Raw genomic sequence first — 15799 nt, forward strand, 5'->3', positions numbered from 1 at the left:
ACATTCAAACTTCTGAACATTTATTTATATATTATAACTAATATGTAATATATAACTAATATGGAAATGTCATTTACACACACAGATACATGTAGAAATATATATATATATATATATATATATATAATACAGAAAATCATGTAGTAACTACTGGACTGAGAATTGGAGCATTATGCACATGTCTATTGGCTGTTTGTTTCTTGAATGTGGTTGTCCCTCAGGTGAAGGCACGATGCTACAAATTTTGCAGCAATAATTGCACCTTTGACTTTTTTTCACAAAGTTTTTCAGTTGGGCTATAAATGTTAAATTGGGGAAGTACTAAGCACGGTTGCCTTGAACCGAGCCCAAGCACGATTGTCCCCCCTCCCCACTCCCCTGCTGGCCTGCACTCACATTGCACTTCACGTTCCGGGCTGGAGTACAGTAACGTTATTATGATGTGACTGTTTTGAAGTAACCAGGGGTGCATTTCCTAAAAGCATCATTAGCAAACTATGGTCATAAGTTCTATTGAACTCTATTTGTAATGACAGAACTTTCGACCATAGTTGCCTTCTGGAAACGCACCACAGGAAGAGAAGCGCTCTCGCTCAGCATGGTGGAGTCCATTGTTTTATTAACTTTGTGGTTTATTATTTTGAGTCATTTGGGACCCAATGCTAGCCCAGTTAGACACAGTTAGCATAATGCTAGCATGTTGAACATACTGAAGAAATGAATTGATATGTTGCTAACATGTTTCATCATATTGATTTCATGTTTTAGCACAATGTTAGCATGTTTCTAACATGTTTTACCACATTGCTAGCATGAATTAGCATGTTTATAACATCTTTTAGCACATTGCTAGCATGTACTATGCTCAATTTAATTATGACAATGTTTACTTAAAGGAGTTTATATTGTAATATGTTATAGACATGGCAGCAAAAGTAAGTACTTTATCTCCCTCTTTTTGTATAAGTTGGAAGTAAAGCATACACATTTCAAAATAAGAGTCAGTGTGTATTTTGTGCTTTTTTATAATTAAAAGTCTTGCATTATGCATAATCTTAAAAAACTTGATTCAAATTAAATTCTTGCAGCTTCTCTTTGTTCTTAGCCTCTAGAAAGATTAAGAACATGAACACATTTACAGATTTTGCTATTATCTTCACAATATGTTTGTTGCCTCCCTTTAAACACATTTTATTGTATCAGGAAAATCCAAGTTGATCAACCTCTAATTTGTATGTAGCCTATTGAGTTATTAGTAATAAATCATAAAAAAAAAAAAATTAGAATATTACCCTCTTGACTACAAATAAATTTGTTTTTAATTTGAGTTACAGTGTATATTAGTTTGAGGGAATTTTAGGTGTGAATAATTCTTTTAAACAATAAACCTAGAAAGTTATCAGAACCCTCTCGGGCACAAGGAGCGAGGAGACATGGAGATTTCCATATAACGCTTTATTTAATACAAAATAGAGGACCGCGGCGCTTGGGGGAGAGACGAACATAGATGACGTTCCGACCGGACACAGAGGCAGGGAAACACAGGGCTTATGAACATGGGGAAATCACAGAGGAAGAACAGGAACAGGTGCGGACTAAATCAAACGGGGCTTGGGACTAATTAACTAATGATCATAGTGTCAGTCCTGTGTCTTGTTTCCCCCTCCTCTCATGTCCATATTTGGCTTTCCTGCTCCTGTCTTCGTTCCCTGTCCTCATGAGTTAATTTGTTCCCAGCCCTGCGTTTAATTGCCCCGCACCTGTTTCTGTTCTTCCTCGTTGATTTCCCTGTGTTCTTAAGTCCTGTGTCTCCCTGTCTCCCATGTCCTGTATTGTTCGTCTTACCCAGATCTCCTTCGTTCTGTGTTTTGGGATTTGAATAAACCTGATGATTGAATGTCATATGTGTTCGTCTCTCCCCCAAGCTCCTCGTCTATCTGTTGAGTTCAAATAAAGGAATATTTGGAATTTCCTGTTCTCCTCGTCCCGTGTTTCCGAGAGGGATCTGACAGATAGGGAGCGAGGACAGGAACAGGAAGGCAAAATAGAGACACGAGAGGAGGGGAAAACAAGACACAGGACTGACAAAACTACAGTGGACTTGACAGAAACAGGTTATTCGCAAACACTGAGACATTTGCCATTAAAGCAGCCCCGGCTTGATCTACTGTGCCTCCCCACTATGAGGCCCAGAGAGCGTACAGGAAGAGCTCATGGCAGTGATAGCACTGCAGGAGCATATGGTCCTCCCAGCAGGCCCGTCTCATCAACCTGGCACCGCTTCAGAACCTCAGAACACAACCTGTCCAAACCAAAGCTCTCTAAACTCTGCTAAAAGTCCTGTTGTGGGTGAAATATGTTAAATGCTAAATGGCAGAGAGATAAATTACAGGCACATACAATACTTTTTTTTTTTTTACAATCTAATTAGAACACATGTCTGAAAGCTTATTTTCACCACAGGATAAAAATATAAAAAAGGTAATTGCAAGTTTTTATCTCACAATTGTGACATTTTTTTGTCACTATTGTGAGTTTGTATCTCACAGTTGCAAATTATAAACTCGTAATTGCAAGAAATGTAAGATAAATTTAGAATTGCAATAAAAAATCAGAATTGTGAGACAGGCTAAATGTCACAATTACCTTTTTTATGTTTTTATTATAATGGCAGAAACAAGTTTCCATACATGTCTACATGCAGTGGCTTTAAAGACCTCCATCTTTTTAAGTTATTGACTGCATGATCCATTCACTAATTGTATTCTTGCATGGTATGAAAATGTAGAAAAGTGTTTTTGTGAGCAAGTTTACTGTATATACATGCTGTGAAATGCTGATGTAGTTAGAAATAAGTGAGTCATGAAATGAGAGATTCTCCCCTTGATCAATGTCACACAAGCACAGGTCTCCTCCATACGAACATCATCTTCACAGATTTATTTTGATCCCTGTTGGTCAGACATTCGGTTAGCATTGGGAAACATAAAACCTTTCTGAATGGTCCCTTTCACTCTAAATTTATCTTTGTTCAAGGTTAAATCTGGTGTCTCTTTCTGCGGAGTAATGTTTTTTTATAATAGCAGTGTGCTTAACTTTATTTATTTTATGTAGTTTCATTACTGATCAGGCTATAAATGTGAGCAAAACTAAAGAGCTGATCATGGACTTTAGGAAGAGACAGCAGCAGCCCTACACTCCTCTTATGATCAGTGGGACCCCTGTGGAGAGGGTGAGCAACTTCAAGCACCTCGGTGTAAACATCTCCGAGAACCTGACTTGGACTACACACATCCAAACACAGGTTAAGAAAGCCAGGCAAAGACTGTACCATCTGTGACAGCTGAGGAAATTCAGGGTCTCACCAGCAATCCTGAAAAGTTTCTATTCAGGGACCATAGAAAGTGTATTGACTCAGTGCATCTCAGTGTGGTATGGAAACAGCTCCAATCAGGACTGCAAAGCACTACAGAGAGTTGTGCGCTTAGCTGAGCGCATCTCAGGGTCTGCTCTCCCCTCTCTGCAGGACATCTACCTCAAATGCTGCAAAAATAGAGCTGTCAAAATCATCAAGGACTCAAATCACCCAGGTAACCGTCTATTCACTTTGCTTCCATCTGGTAAGCGCTTCCGTAGCCTGATGGCAAAAACTGAGAGACTTAGAAGGAGCTTCTTCTCCCAGGCCATTTTTCTCTACCTCATATTGCTGCTATTTAAATACCCTGTACAAGTTTTTGCACATTCTTTTTGCACATTCCTCTTTATTACTATCGAAGTCAACAACATACTGACCTGTGTAACGTCAGTTTCTGTTTAGTTCCCCTTTTGACCTTATTTGGTAGTTCCTATTCTGATTTAGTTAATTAGTAATCATCGTTTAGTCCGATCACCTGTTTTGAGTTAATTATCTCGTTGTCTCCTTTGTTCCCTGCTCTTTATAAGTTCTCAGTTCTCCCTCAGTGTTTGTCGGATCTTGAGTTAACATAGTGTCAAATGTGTGTTGATGCTGCTGATTAAAGCTTACTCAATATGTGTTATCTCATCTAACTTTGTATTTAAATATGAAGTGACCTAAACTGTTTTTCTTTTGCCAACTCCTGAATAAACTGTATTGCCTGATCTAATTTATTTCACTAACCCCCACGGTTTGTTTTTTATAATAACAATCATATTAAACAGTCTATTCATTGTAATCCTTGTAATTCACTAAACAAACTTTCTTTATAACAGTACTCTACTGCACTCATTGTTAAAGGCACAGTTCGCCCAAAAATGGGTTTACTAATCTCCTAGTCTGTTTCTAATCTGAGTCATCATGTGAATGAAAATGGGCCACAGACAGCAGGGAAAATCCATGCTATACATAAATAATAAAATACATATAGCCATGTAATCAGGATTTGTGTATTGTTAAAAATTTAAAACAAAAATTGATTTGTCATCTTTTGAAAGTATGAAAAAAACACTTCCATCATCTTTTGTTGTTGACTAGTCAAACTCTTCCGTATTTTGGAGCAAATCAATCATCATTAATACAATCTGTCATCATGAATATGGCTATTTTTAGACACTGAAGATGCATCTATTTATTTGACAGACACTTTTATTCAAAACAACTTGCATTACATTCAAAGAATGCCTTCTTTTTTATTAGTTCGTGGATTTACTGGAAATCAAACCCATGACCTTGGCATTGCTGGCGCTCTATTGTTTGAGCTACAGGAACGCTTATACAATATTTGGCCAGTGTTTGTTCCATGTGTTAGTCTGCTAAATCACATTTCTCTTGTTGTTTATACATTTGCACATTTGTCTTTTTTTCCCATCTAAATCATGTTAATTTAGTTATTGTTAGGCAGATGTTAGTTTTGTTCGATAAACAATTTTGTTTCTTTCTTGGTTCACCACATAATGTCTAAAATCTGGCTCCTGAACCAGAACCAGTCCTGAATTAGGGGAATTTCAGCAAAACATGCAAACAACACACAAATTAGCGAGAAATATGCAAACCTCAACTCAGATGAGAGTCTACAGATGAGGAGAGTTAAAGTTCAGTCTTTTTCCACGAGTGAATGATGAGGTTGTCTAAGGAGCATTTTAGAGCGAGAGTGAGTAATCACATGACTGAATCTCTTAATAGAGCAGCGGTGTGGCATGTAACTGTCTTAACACTGGTTTTCAGACAGATAAGTTGTGAAAAGCACACACATACACATGCATAGTGTGAAACTGTGATGCCAGTGATATAACACCACCGAGAGAGATGTGATCTGAGAAAAGCAAGCCTGGCATGGTGTTTCTTTTGGTGTGATGTTTGTGCTTGAGGTGATGGAAAAACATACAAAGTTGGAGCTGACAGGCATGGTGTTGAGCTTTTATTAGAAGTGTAAAAATCATATTTGGACTTTTGTGACTTTTGGTATACTTCTGTTTTGGTTTAATGCAATGACAAAAGAATCCAATTATTTAATTGTGGAAACAACATTTTTTTTTTTTTTTCCTCAAAGGGTTTTTAAACATGTTTGTATGTAGCCCTCTTTATATTTTTCATTATAGTCTTTGTCATTAAAACTTTTGAAAACTCTCCTAAATGTTGATTAGCTTTTTATACTCAAAATTGTAAGTCTTTGTCTTCCAGGAAACAGACCAAAAATATTGACGACTCATTTTGCACTCAGGGTTTCATCCAAATTTTTTTTTCAATCAACTGATACCACTTGCTTCTGAACTGCACTAGCAAGTATCAAACCATATATATGTATACATATATACAGTATATATATATATATATATATCTATACACACACACACACACACACACAAACACATATACATATACACTGTAATATATATACACACGTATATATACGTATATATATATGCCTAAAAATATTTTAAATAGACAATAGACTTTAGTTTAATAATTATTAATTAGTTGCATTTATATAGCGCTTTTCTGGACACTCAAGGTGCTTTACAATGTGAGGAGGTATCTCCTCATCCACCACCAATGTGCAGCATCCATCTGGATGATGCGACGGCAGCCATAGTGCTCCAGAACACCCACCACACACCAGATTACTGGTGGTGAGGAGACATAGTGATGAAGCCAATCAGCAGATATGGAGATGATTAGGAGGCCATGATGGTCAGAGGCCAATGGGCGAATTTGGCCAGGATGCCGGGGTTACACCCCTACTCTTTTTCGAAGAACATCCTGGGATTTTTAATGACCACAAAGACTCAGGACCTCGGTTTAACATCTCATCTGAAGGACGGGATGAGTTAAAGGGATAGTTCACCCAAAAATAAAAATTCTGTCAATTGTAACCTACTTACACCCTGGTGTTGTTCTAATGCCGTATGATCTTCTTTCTTTTTCATACCACAAAGGGTAAAAAAAAAAAAAATTATTGTCTATTTAAAATATTTTAAGTCCCATTTCTGTTTTTAAGTTTAATTTCATGGGTTTTTAACATCCATTCAGTTTACTCAACCTCTTCAGTTAACTGTGTAATTTAGTTATGACATAAAAAATCACATTTAGATTTAACCCAAAAGAGTTTACACTGAGCTAACACTCTTTACCCCAAATCTCATCTTATTCAAACAGCATTACTATCTCTATAAGGTTGTTCGGGCGAGAATAAGCTAATAATCATGAATCAACTCCATTATTTATCCAATCCACGTCTGTTTTGTTGTCGTTTTTCTGTGGTATATGTGCACAGTGGACACAATTAGCAAATTGATGGCCATGTTAAATCATTCCTTTCACTAGCAGGTGGGCTTGGCAGATGGTGGCCCCTGTTTTTGAGCCAGTCCCCCCATACGCAGCTGGCCAAAGCTGTATATTCAGACAGGGTTAGTGAGTTTGCACTGTCAGGCTCCTGTAGGCCCTCACACAAAGGACTCCCCATCTGAGGCCTGCCCCGAGGGGGAAGAAACGCCCCCTTTAATGCATACTTATCGAGGAGTCCCACAGCACATGGGCAGCTCGTCCATTTTTTATCTTTAAATGGATGCCTGTCCTCAGAGTATTCTGTGTTTAATAAGCAAACGCCTGCTTTGAGTGCATCTGCAGTTTCACATTGATTATATAATGGAAATATGGACTCATTCCTCATGAATCTTAGTAAAGGAAGTACTTACCATATTAGCACCAAGCTTTAACTAGAAGATTATAGCTAGTTCCAGTACTAAAATGAACACCTGAGTCATTTTCATTCTCTGGAAATGGTTCATCTTTGTCTCAATAACTAAAGTAACAGGATATTGGCCTCATGTACATTGATAGATTCACATTTAGTGTGCAAAATAAATGTTTTACATCAAAATATTAGCAGATTTGCATATTCATTAACATTAAATATTAATGAGTTAAATAGACAAAAAAGGCAGATTATATCTAAATGTAGCTTTTAATGAGATTTAAATAGTATTCTTTCACTGTCTGTATTTATTTTTAATGGCACAAACCAAAAAAATAACTAAATGTATGAAAGAAATCAAAATACAGGCATGAAAATCAATACATAATATATATTACAAATGGCACATTGGCCATAATTTTGTTACGTGACGTGCTCCAGGGAAGGCAGGAAATGGGGAGTTGAGTGAAAATAGTTTTTTTAATGATCATGAGATTTCAAAATATAAAGCAAATAGCACCATAACGTTAAGACATGACAAACCGGACTAAGGAACTCAAGGCTTATAAAGAACAGGGAACAAAGGAGCAAACGAGATAATTAACGCAAGACAGGTGAATAGGATGAATCATTACCTAAACAAGGACAGGAACTACCAAATAAGGGCAAAACAGAACTGAAAGGAAACAGACACACAATTTTAACTCACTTTTCTTGCTGTTGTAAATAATATTTGTTGCTGATATTCAACCCTGTACCATTAAATCCTTATTTATACCCATATTTATATTTATGATAATATAAATGCCATGAAACATGCTGAAAGAGAAATGTAATTTGTTATTAATTTTATTGTTAATAATATATTATATAATATATTAAAACTGAGTGAAAAAAACTATTCAAATGATGAGTATTATTCCAAACTTACTGTGATATGGCTGAAATAACAGTACTTTATGGTTTGAATTTGGGTTAGGGTTAGTAACAATAAATAAATTGGTACTTTGCAAGACTGTTATCATATATTTAGTGTTGTGGGTAATAGTTTAATAATCAGCCACCAAAAACCCACTTCTGTTGACCACTGATCTAAATAATAATGGGAATCATTTCCTTACTGTGGTTCCCAGTGTCTATTGTGGTTATAACCATCATACTCTAAGCCTTGAAAATTGGTAGTCCTTGGATCCTTGGTAAGCCTTAGTAATCTTTTGCAATTAAATGATTACAAAAAAATTTGAAAAAGTTCACTTCATAACTTTATAAAACTGGTTAACAATTCTTCTGAACTCTGGCAGAGCTGTCCATTATTATGCCAACACAAATGGAGAGGGGAGGTGAGTTGGAGTGTTGATGTGGCACACTGAGAAGTATAAAACTCAGAGGACAGATGGGTCAGAACAGAACGTACCCATTGTGACTCAGTCTTGTTCATCATTACTTCGTCATGTTCCATCTTGGCCCACATCTGTGCAAATTATTATCCGAGATCCATTAACCAATCAGATTTTGTGATTCTGTCAACATGTCTAGTGCTAACAGAAGCATCTAAATGATATCTGATTTGTTAGAATGCAAAAGGAATGAACATAAAGTATTTACTAAAAGCTTGTCCTTATCTGTCACTGTCCATAAGAACATTAAAACAATAGAATCTAAATCAATAGAGTTGTGTTTCTACACCCATTATATCACTCAAAGGACTGTGACAGCGTCGATGCTACACTGCACGGACCGTGTCAATAAGAACGTTCTCTCTTTGTTTGTCTCTCTCTCTATCTTGTAACAGCGTGGCTGAAGGGACTTCGAGTTCCTCTGCACGGTGCTGGTATAGAATATAAAACAGAGCTCTAAGGAAATTTCGTTCAGCTCACACAAAGCATGTTCTTTGCTTTAGCGCTGACATACTGATGATAAACAAGTACACAGAAATCCACACACAGCTATTCCTCTTCATATTCTGATTTGCCTCACCTCTTAATTACATTAGTACTGATTAATAGTGGTTGACTTATTGGGGTTTTCAATGGCAAAACCAATAGTTTACTAGAGCAGAAGGGTGGCAATGTTGCAATTATGTGCATAAAATTTCTGATTTTTTTTTTATTTAATTTTACTCATGAAACAGCATTTGAAACCAAAAAACTGCAAGGAAGTCACTAGACTGTGAAACTGATACACATCTGTCAGTTATAGTTACTGTCAACTTACTGAATGCAAAAAAATAAATACCTAATACTTACGAAGTACTAAATATTCTGTCATTATGATACAGAAGGAAAAAACCTGGTATAGGCAATAGGTTATTGTTCTTTATTATGAAATGCTTTGTATTTTTAAAATTATGCTCTTCAACCACTGTTCCAGAGCAGCACCAGGCAAGGGAGCTTTCTCTGGAAAATCAATGACTAGTTAAGCCTAGAAACACACGCACTGGGGTACACCCATGTAAATCCTGTACATAACCATTAATCATGAATTTAGTAGATACACAGTACGTGCATAAGACAATGGGAAATACAGTGTCACCAGATGATTCAGCATATTCACAGTGTGGCTCCACTAAACATTATGCTGTTTCAGTACGAGTGAGTGAATTGCTCACTGGTCGTATAGCATCAGATACATGCAGCTGCAATCCGGTATTGTTTCAGTATGGTGCGCGCGCAATGACCGTGTCCATGGTGCTGAACGTTACGCGAGCATCATATTGAAACAAGCATTCAAGTGCATGGAATATTAATGCTCGGAGAGCATGCATCTATCTCTGTGACCCAAAGGAAAATAATAAATTGCACCTAAGTGTGCATGCATGCGACTTAAAAGCATTTAATCGACATAGAATTATGTGAATTGTTCATGAAAACGTCGCTCGTTTTTACTATGAAACATAGCACGTGAGTCTAATGGTGGTGCATGAATTATAATAACCCTTCCTTGTATAGAAAGCTCAAATTCAATGTTTTTTGAAGAAAAATAACTATGCAACCTCACGCGCAAATCTATATCATGCACTTTCATGCACGAAACTACTATTCAGCACGTGAGTTGCGCGATTACTTTTGCGTGCAATAAAAAGATATTTCCAAGTGAAAGCTCCAATGCAATGACACCAAACCAGCTCCAGCTAAATGAAAGAATAGCTGAGCAACCTCAACCTATAGTATGCGTCAGGATCTTTAAAAGCAAGCTCCTTCAATGCATTTGCATTTTGTATTTTGCATGCATTTAAATATTTCCAATGGCATTGCTCCTCCACTCCAGTTCACCTGTCTGAGGACAAATGGATAATTTAGCACGAGCAACACTTCTTACCTTCTCTCTCACAAAGCTGGATGGCGTCCAGACTGAGATTCTTTATCATGTCCTCACACGGGCTCGTGGGGCTGCTGACACTGTGTCCCACGCGTGGAACCTCCATCATTGAGTCTCTAAATGAACTATATTCCGGTAGTGAGAGTGACTGCAGTGCCGCAGGACAGATCTTCACTCCGTGCTCTCTCTGTCTACCACGGGTTTCCACAGTGTGCTGCTGATGAGAGCTACGTCAGCACATCGTCACGGAGCTGATCTCTCCTGCGACGCGCACAGTCAAGGGCAAAGAGCAGTGACTTGCTCTATTGTAATTACACTCCATATTCATATTTGTATGGTCACACACTTTTTATCACAGCGTCACTGTACCTGTTGTAAGTACTGTGAAATACTAATGAGCTGTTACAATGCTGCTATTTTGCATAATTTTAATGGCACTGATGGACTTAAGATCTGACATTCAGTACAACAGCATGGTTATGAGTGTAATATCGCTTTTATACAACAGTTCTATAAAGTAATTAAGTGAAAAGAAAAAGAAAAAAAAACCTCAGCAACACTCATTCTGGAATAAACAGGAAAGAATAAAAATATAAAATAATGGAAAAGTTTGAGACAATTTATAATGAAACTGCTGAACCAAGAAACTGCTATAGAGTTATAGAGACATAATTTATAGCATAAACGCGTTTTTGTTTTTACAAAAAAAAAAAAAAACTTAATTGTTCCAACAAATTTCATCATGACTGAGTGTTGGACCTGCATCCAATTAATCTTATCTGCTTTAGTTAGTAATAGGCTAACATAGCCCATGTTACTTATATACCATAAATTCAATGAAGATGCAATATATTACGCGTTACTTGCATTTACAGAATGATTACGGTTACAGTTTATGTAGTGAGTGTTTTTTCATGTAGTGACCTACAACCTAATCATGAGTGCTACTCTTCAGCACAGTGGTAATCAAAGCAATGTCAAGAACATAACAGAAAAAACCCAAACATAACAGCATTAAAAGGGAGGTCTTTCCCTTTACTAAAAATACATGAAAAAAAAAAAAAACTAATTTCAACATCTATTCTCATCCAGTCAGTATACAGACAGTATGCAAAGCATGCTGGGAACAAGAAATCCACCATCCAATTTTCATACATTTAAGTTGATTTGTCAGTTTGTTGCAGTTCTGACATTTACTCTCAGTGCATGTGCATATCTTACAATAGCAAGAAAAATCAGAATAGTGAGATAAAAAAAAAATTCATTTTTTTGATTTTCTATTCAACAAACAGAATTGCGAGATGTAAACTCAGAATTCAGGGTAAAAAAAAAAAAAAAAAAAAAAATTTGAATTGCCAACTATAGAATAAAAGGAGAATTTGCGAGCTGTAAACTCAATTGTGAGAAAAAAAAAAAAAGTGACTTATTTATCTTAGAAATTCAAAGAAAAAGAAAGGAAAAAATTGTGATAAAGTCACAATTAGAAATTTGAACTTTTTAGCATAATTTACACCAAAACCAAAATGAATATTTATTAGGCCAAGTGCACAGCAAATTCACTCTTCACAATAGATTTGTACACACGAGGGAGGAACAAGGAACACGCATACGAGGATGTAAACAAATAATACTTTACTTAAAGACACCAAGGTCAGGGCAGGACAAGGCAAGGCAGACACTGACAGGAACACCGGGGAGTAACGAGTAGACCAGACAAAATGGCACTACACAGACAGGACTATGGCTGTGTCCAAATTCAGGGTCTGCATCCTTCGGAGTACTCATTTGAAGGATGTTACGTCACAGCGCCGCGACGAAGGCTGTCCAAATTCGTAGGATCCTTCAAATGCGGCCCACAAATACGTCCTCCTTTTCCCCGAATTGGAAGGATGGGTGTGGTGGATCCTTTCCCGTCCTACCTATCCCATAATTCTTTTCGGCAGAGCGTAATGGCGGACGAAGCGAGCGGTAGCGGAGTTTCTCTGACAAAACAAGCTAAAGTTTATGCTTCGGATCAATGAATTTGTAGGAGAAATTAGTAGAATACTTAAAAACAAATAAAAATAGGCTATAATGGCTTACCTGGATGTGACTGTCTTGTAGTCTGATATAAAAAACTCTCCGACAACGAGCAAAGAAAGTATTTAATTGCTTTATTTCTTCCAAAAGAATTAAAATGAGGAGAATAACTCTTTGTTTGTCCATTTTCCCGCTTCTTGCTTGGCGCAGTCACGGTTGCTAGGCGACAGGATATGAGCAACGGGTAAGGGAGGGAACTGAAAGAAGGGTAGGCTGTCCAAATTCACAAACACCGACTTCCGGGTTTTGCGGACGTCGGAGGATCCCTCCTCCTTCAACCGGGTAGGAAGGATCCTAAGGAGGATGCAGACCCTGAATTTGGACACAGCCTATAAATACACAAGTAAATTAACGAACATGGCTGGACACAAATAAACTACTAATTACATGAAACGAGAACAGGAAACAAACCAAATATGGGCACAAGAGGCAGGAACACATGACACACACACAACAGTTCTCTTACATTACTCCCCCCTCCCGAAAGGCTCGTCCCGAGCCTACTCAGTTCCATCAGGGAGGGGGGGGTGGGCGCTCTGGAGGCCCCTCAGGACAGACACAGACATACACAGAACGGGGCCTCCAGCGCGGAACAGAAGGCCGCAGGCCGAGGTGTAACTCAGGAAGCCATGGCAGGTGGTCCTCATGCCCATGGCCTCGTTCCTCGGCCCGGCAAAATTTCAATGGGGCAGATCGGGGGTATCAGGATCCCGGGAACCAAACGAAATGGAATTTATTAAAAAGACCTTGGTCACTGGTCAATACGGCGGCAGCCGGCTGCCACGACAACCACGGCGGCAGCCGGCCGGCTGACCATCCCAACGGCGGGGACCGGTGGGCTGTAGGAAGCCCCAACCGGTGCCGGGCCGAGTGACTTCGGACGGCGGGTTGGCCTTCCCCACGAAACAGTGGGCAAGGTGAGCCGCGAACAGCGGCGTGATCTCCCGCGAACAGCGGGGTCCTTGAGCCGCGGACGGCGGGGTGATCTCCCGCGAACGGGGGGCTGGAGTCAGCGGCGATCCGGCGGGCATTGAGTCAGCGGCGATCCGGCGGGCATTGAGTCAGCGGCGATCCGGCGGGCATTGAGTCAGCGGCGATCCGGCGGGCATTGAGTCAGCGGCGATCCGGCGGGCTTGACTCAGCGGCGATCCGGCGGGCTTGACTCCCGTGAACGGCAGCCTCCTCTCCAGCGACCGGCGGGCTTGGTGATCCGCGAACGGCGGCCTCACCTCCCGCGAACGGCAGGCTGGAGTGAGCGGCCGGCATGACTTGGGGGAGCCGCGGACACTGGGTGTGCTTTCCCCACGGACCGCGGCGTGAGACCCGCGAACGGCGGGCAAAACACAAAAACACAGGAACAAAAAAACACTAGAAAAACTTGGACGAAACAAAACGCGGTGAAGGGACGACGCTTACTGTATTGGTCTGGTCTTCTGTCACGGTGTACACACGAGGGAGGAACAAGGAACACGCATACGAGGATGTAAACTCAAATAATACTTTACTTAAAGACATCAAGGTCAGGGCAGGACAAGGCAAGGCAGACACTGACAGGAACACCGGGGAGTAACGAGTAGACCAGACAAAATGGCACTACACAGACAGGACTATAAATACACAAGTAAATTAACGAACACGGCTGGACACGAATAAACTACTAATTACATGAAACGAGAACAGGAAACAAACCAAATATGGGCACAAGAGGCAGGAACACATGACACACACACAACATTTCTCTTACAAGATGGTGCTGATTAACAAAATTTACTCTACACCTTTCTTAGGACTGTCAATGCTTTAACACATGAGATTAGTTAAATATTTAATGCAATTAATTCAACTTCTCACCTTTTTTTTCTCTAATTGAAACAAAATATTTGTCTTGGAGTGAATAGACCTTACTGTATTAGGCATGTGTTTCGACAAATTGAGAGATGTGAGAATTTTTTCTGTGGTAATTGACAACATTTCACAGATGCTGTCAATAGAGCTTAAGTTTGTTCACCCAGAACATCCTGTTATGCATTAAAGGGATAGTTCATCCAATAAAATAAAAATTCTGTCATCATCTACTCACCCCTGATGCTCCAAGCCATGTAATGTGTAACATAATCTCAAACTGGAATCTAATACAGAAAGTATTATCTAAAGTGTTATAATATGAACATAGTGGAAAGCTACAAGTGTTTACTATGCTCATGGGCACATGGTGAACACAGAACGGATTAACGCTGATTGAAAAGTGAATTAAATGTTTTCTTATGTAACAAGATTACAGCCTGTCTGCTTTCTTGTTGTCCCATGGATATTCTGGTACACTTTGTCAACCAAGTAAGTTTGAATCTATTAAAGGATAAACTGGAGGATCTCTGGAGGAGCTCCTCTCTGAATAACAAAAAATTATCCCATATGTGGTTGTACTGAAGACTAACTGGGGAACATCCAAATGTTCTCATTACCTGTGTTAAGGATGAGTTCAGACAACAAAAGATGATTTACAATAGATGTTGTTACATTGCAACACATTTACGCATCTAAAGCAATACATATTTCAAACCAGCAACCAAATTTGGCATGAACTGCCCATAAATGTTGTTTCTTATGCACAGCCAATCTACTTGTCTGAGGACACTGAAGTTTTTATGGCAGCTGCAGTAACGTGTGACTTTACCAACCGGGGACTGGCTCTTTTATTTAGAAGGCGGGACTTATTATGACATACTTCTTGTTGCACTTTCTCCATATTACTCCCCTTATTAATTACTAATGTCAATGCACCATCCTCTTTAGGAGCTTGTTTGCGTCTGTACAGCCTCCAGAAGGTCTCCAGCGACAGGAACAAGTGAATGGTTCTTTTCTAATGGTGTCCCCAGTTGTATTGAAGGATTATATGTTTGTTTGGAGCATTTGACTGTAGATAGTATGTAAGTGAGGCATAAACCAGTGTAATGGAGAGTTTGCAAAGAAGATGAAGATACTGTATCTGGCAGCAGCTACATTGCAAACCGTAAGTAAACAAATTCAAAGTTATGTGAATAATGTTGCAGTAGATAGGGGTCATTGATATATTTTCCTATGCAGTGACTTTATCCAATCATAACAGCCATTAACTGACAATCATTAAAGGCGCTGCTTTCTTAAAAATTGATTATTTCAGATGATACATCATCAGCGTGTTCCATTACACTATTGCAGACCGAGTGAGCATGGAAGCCATTAATATTGTAATATTACAGTATTTGCTTTGT

General features: G+C 38.8%; 1 protein-coding gene across 1 annotated transcript in view; it reads right to left on the reverse strand.

Moving 5' to 3' along the window:
• LOC306852394 (phytanoyl-CoA hydroxylase-interacting protein-like) overlaps positions 1–10659 on the reverse strand; it is a 38583-nt gene extending 27924 nt beyond the window's left edge. The window contains exon 1 of the mRNA XM_079389156.1: positions 10470–10659. Within this exon, the coding sequence (XP_079245282.1) occupies positions 10470–10578 (109 nt within the window). The 5' untranslated portion in view covers positions 10579–10659. The remainder of the gene's footprint in view (positions 1–10469) is intronic.
• Positions 10660–15799: the final 5140 nt, after the last annotated feature.

The sequence above is a fragment of the Barbus barbus genome (assembly GCF_936440315.1).
Source record: "Barbus barbus genome assembly, chromosome: 32".
Taxonomy (NCBI): Eukaryota; Metazoa; Chordata; class Actinopteri; order Cypriniformes; family Cyprinidae; genus Barbus; species Barbus barbus.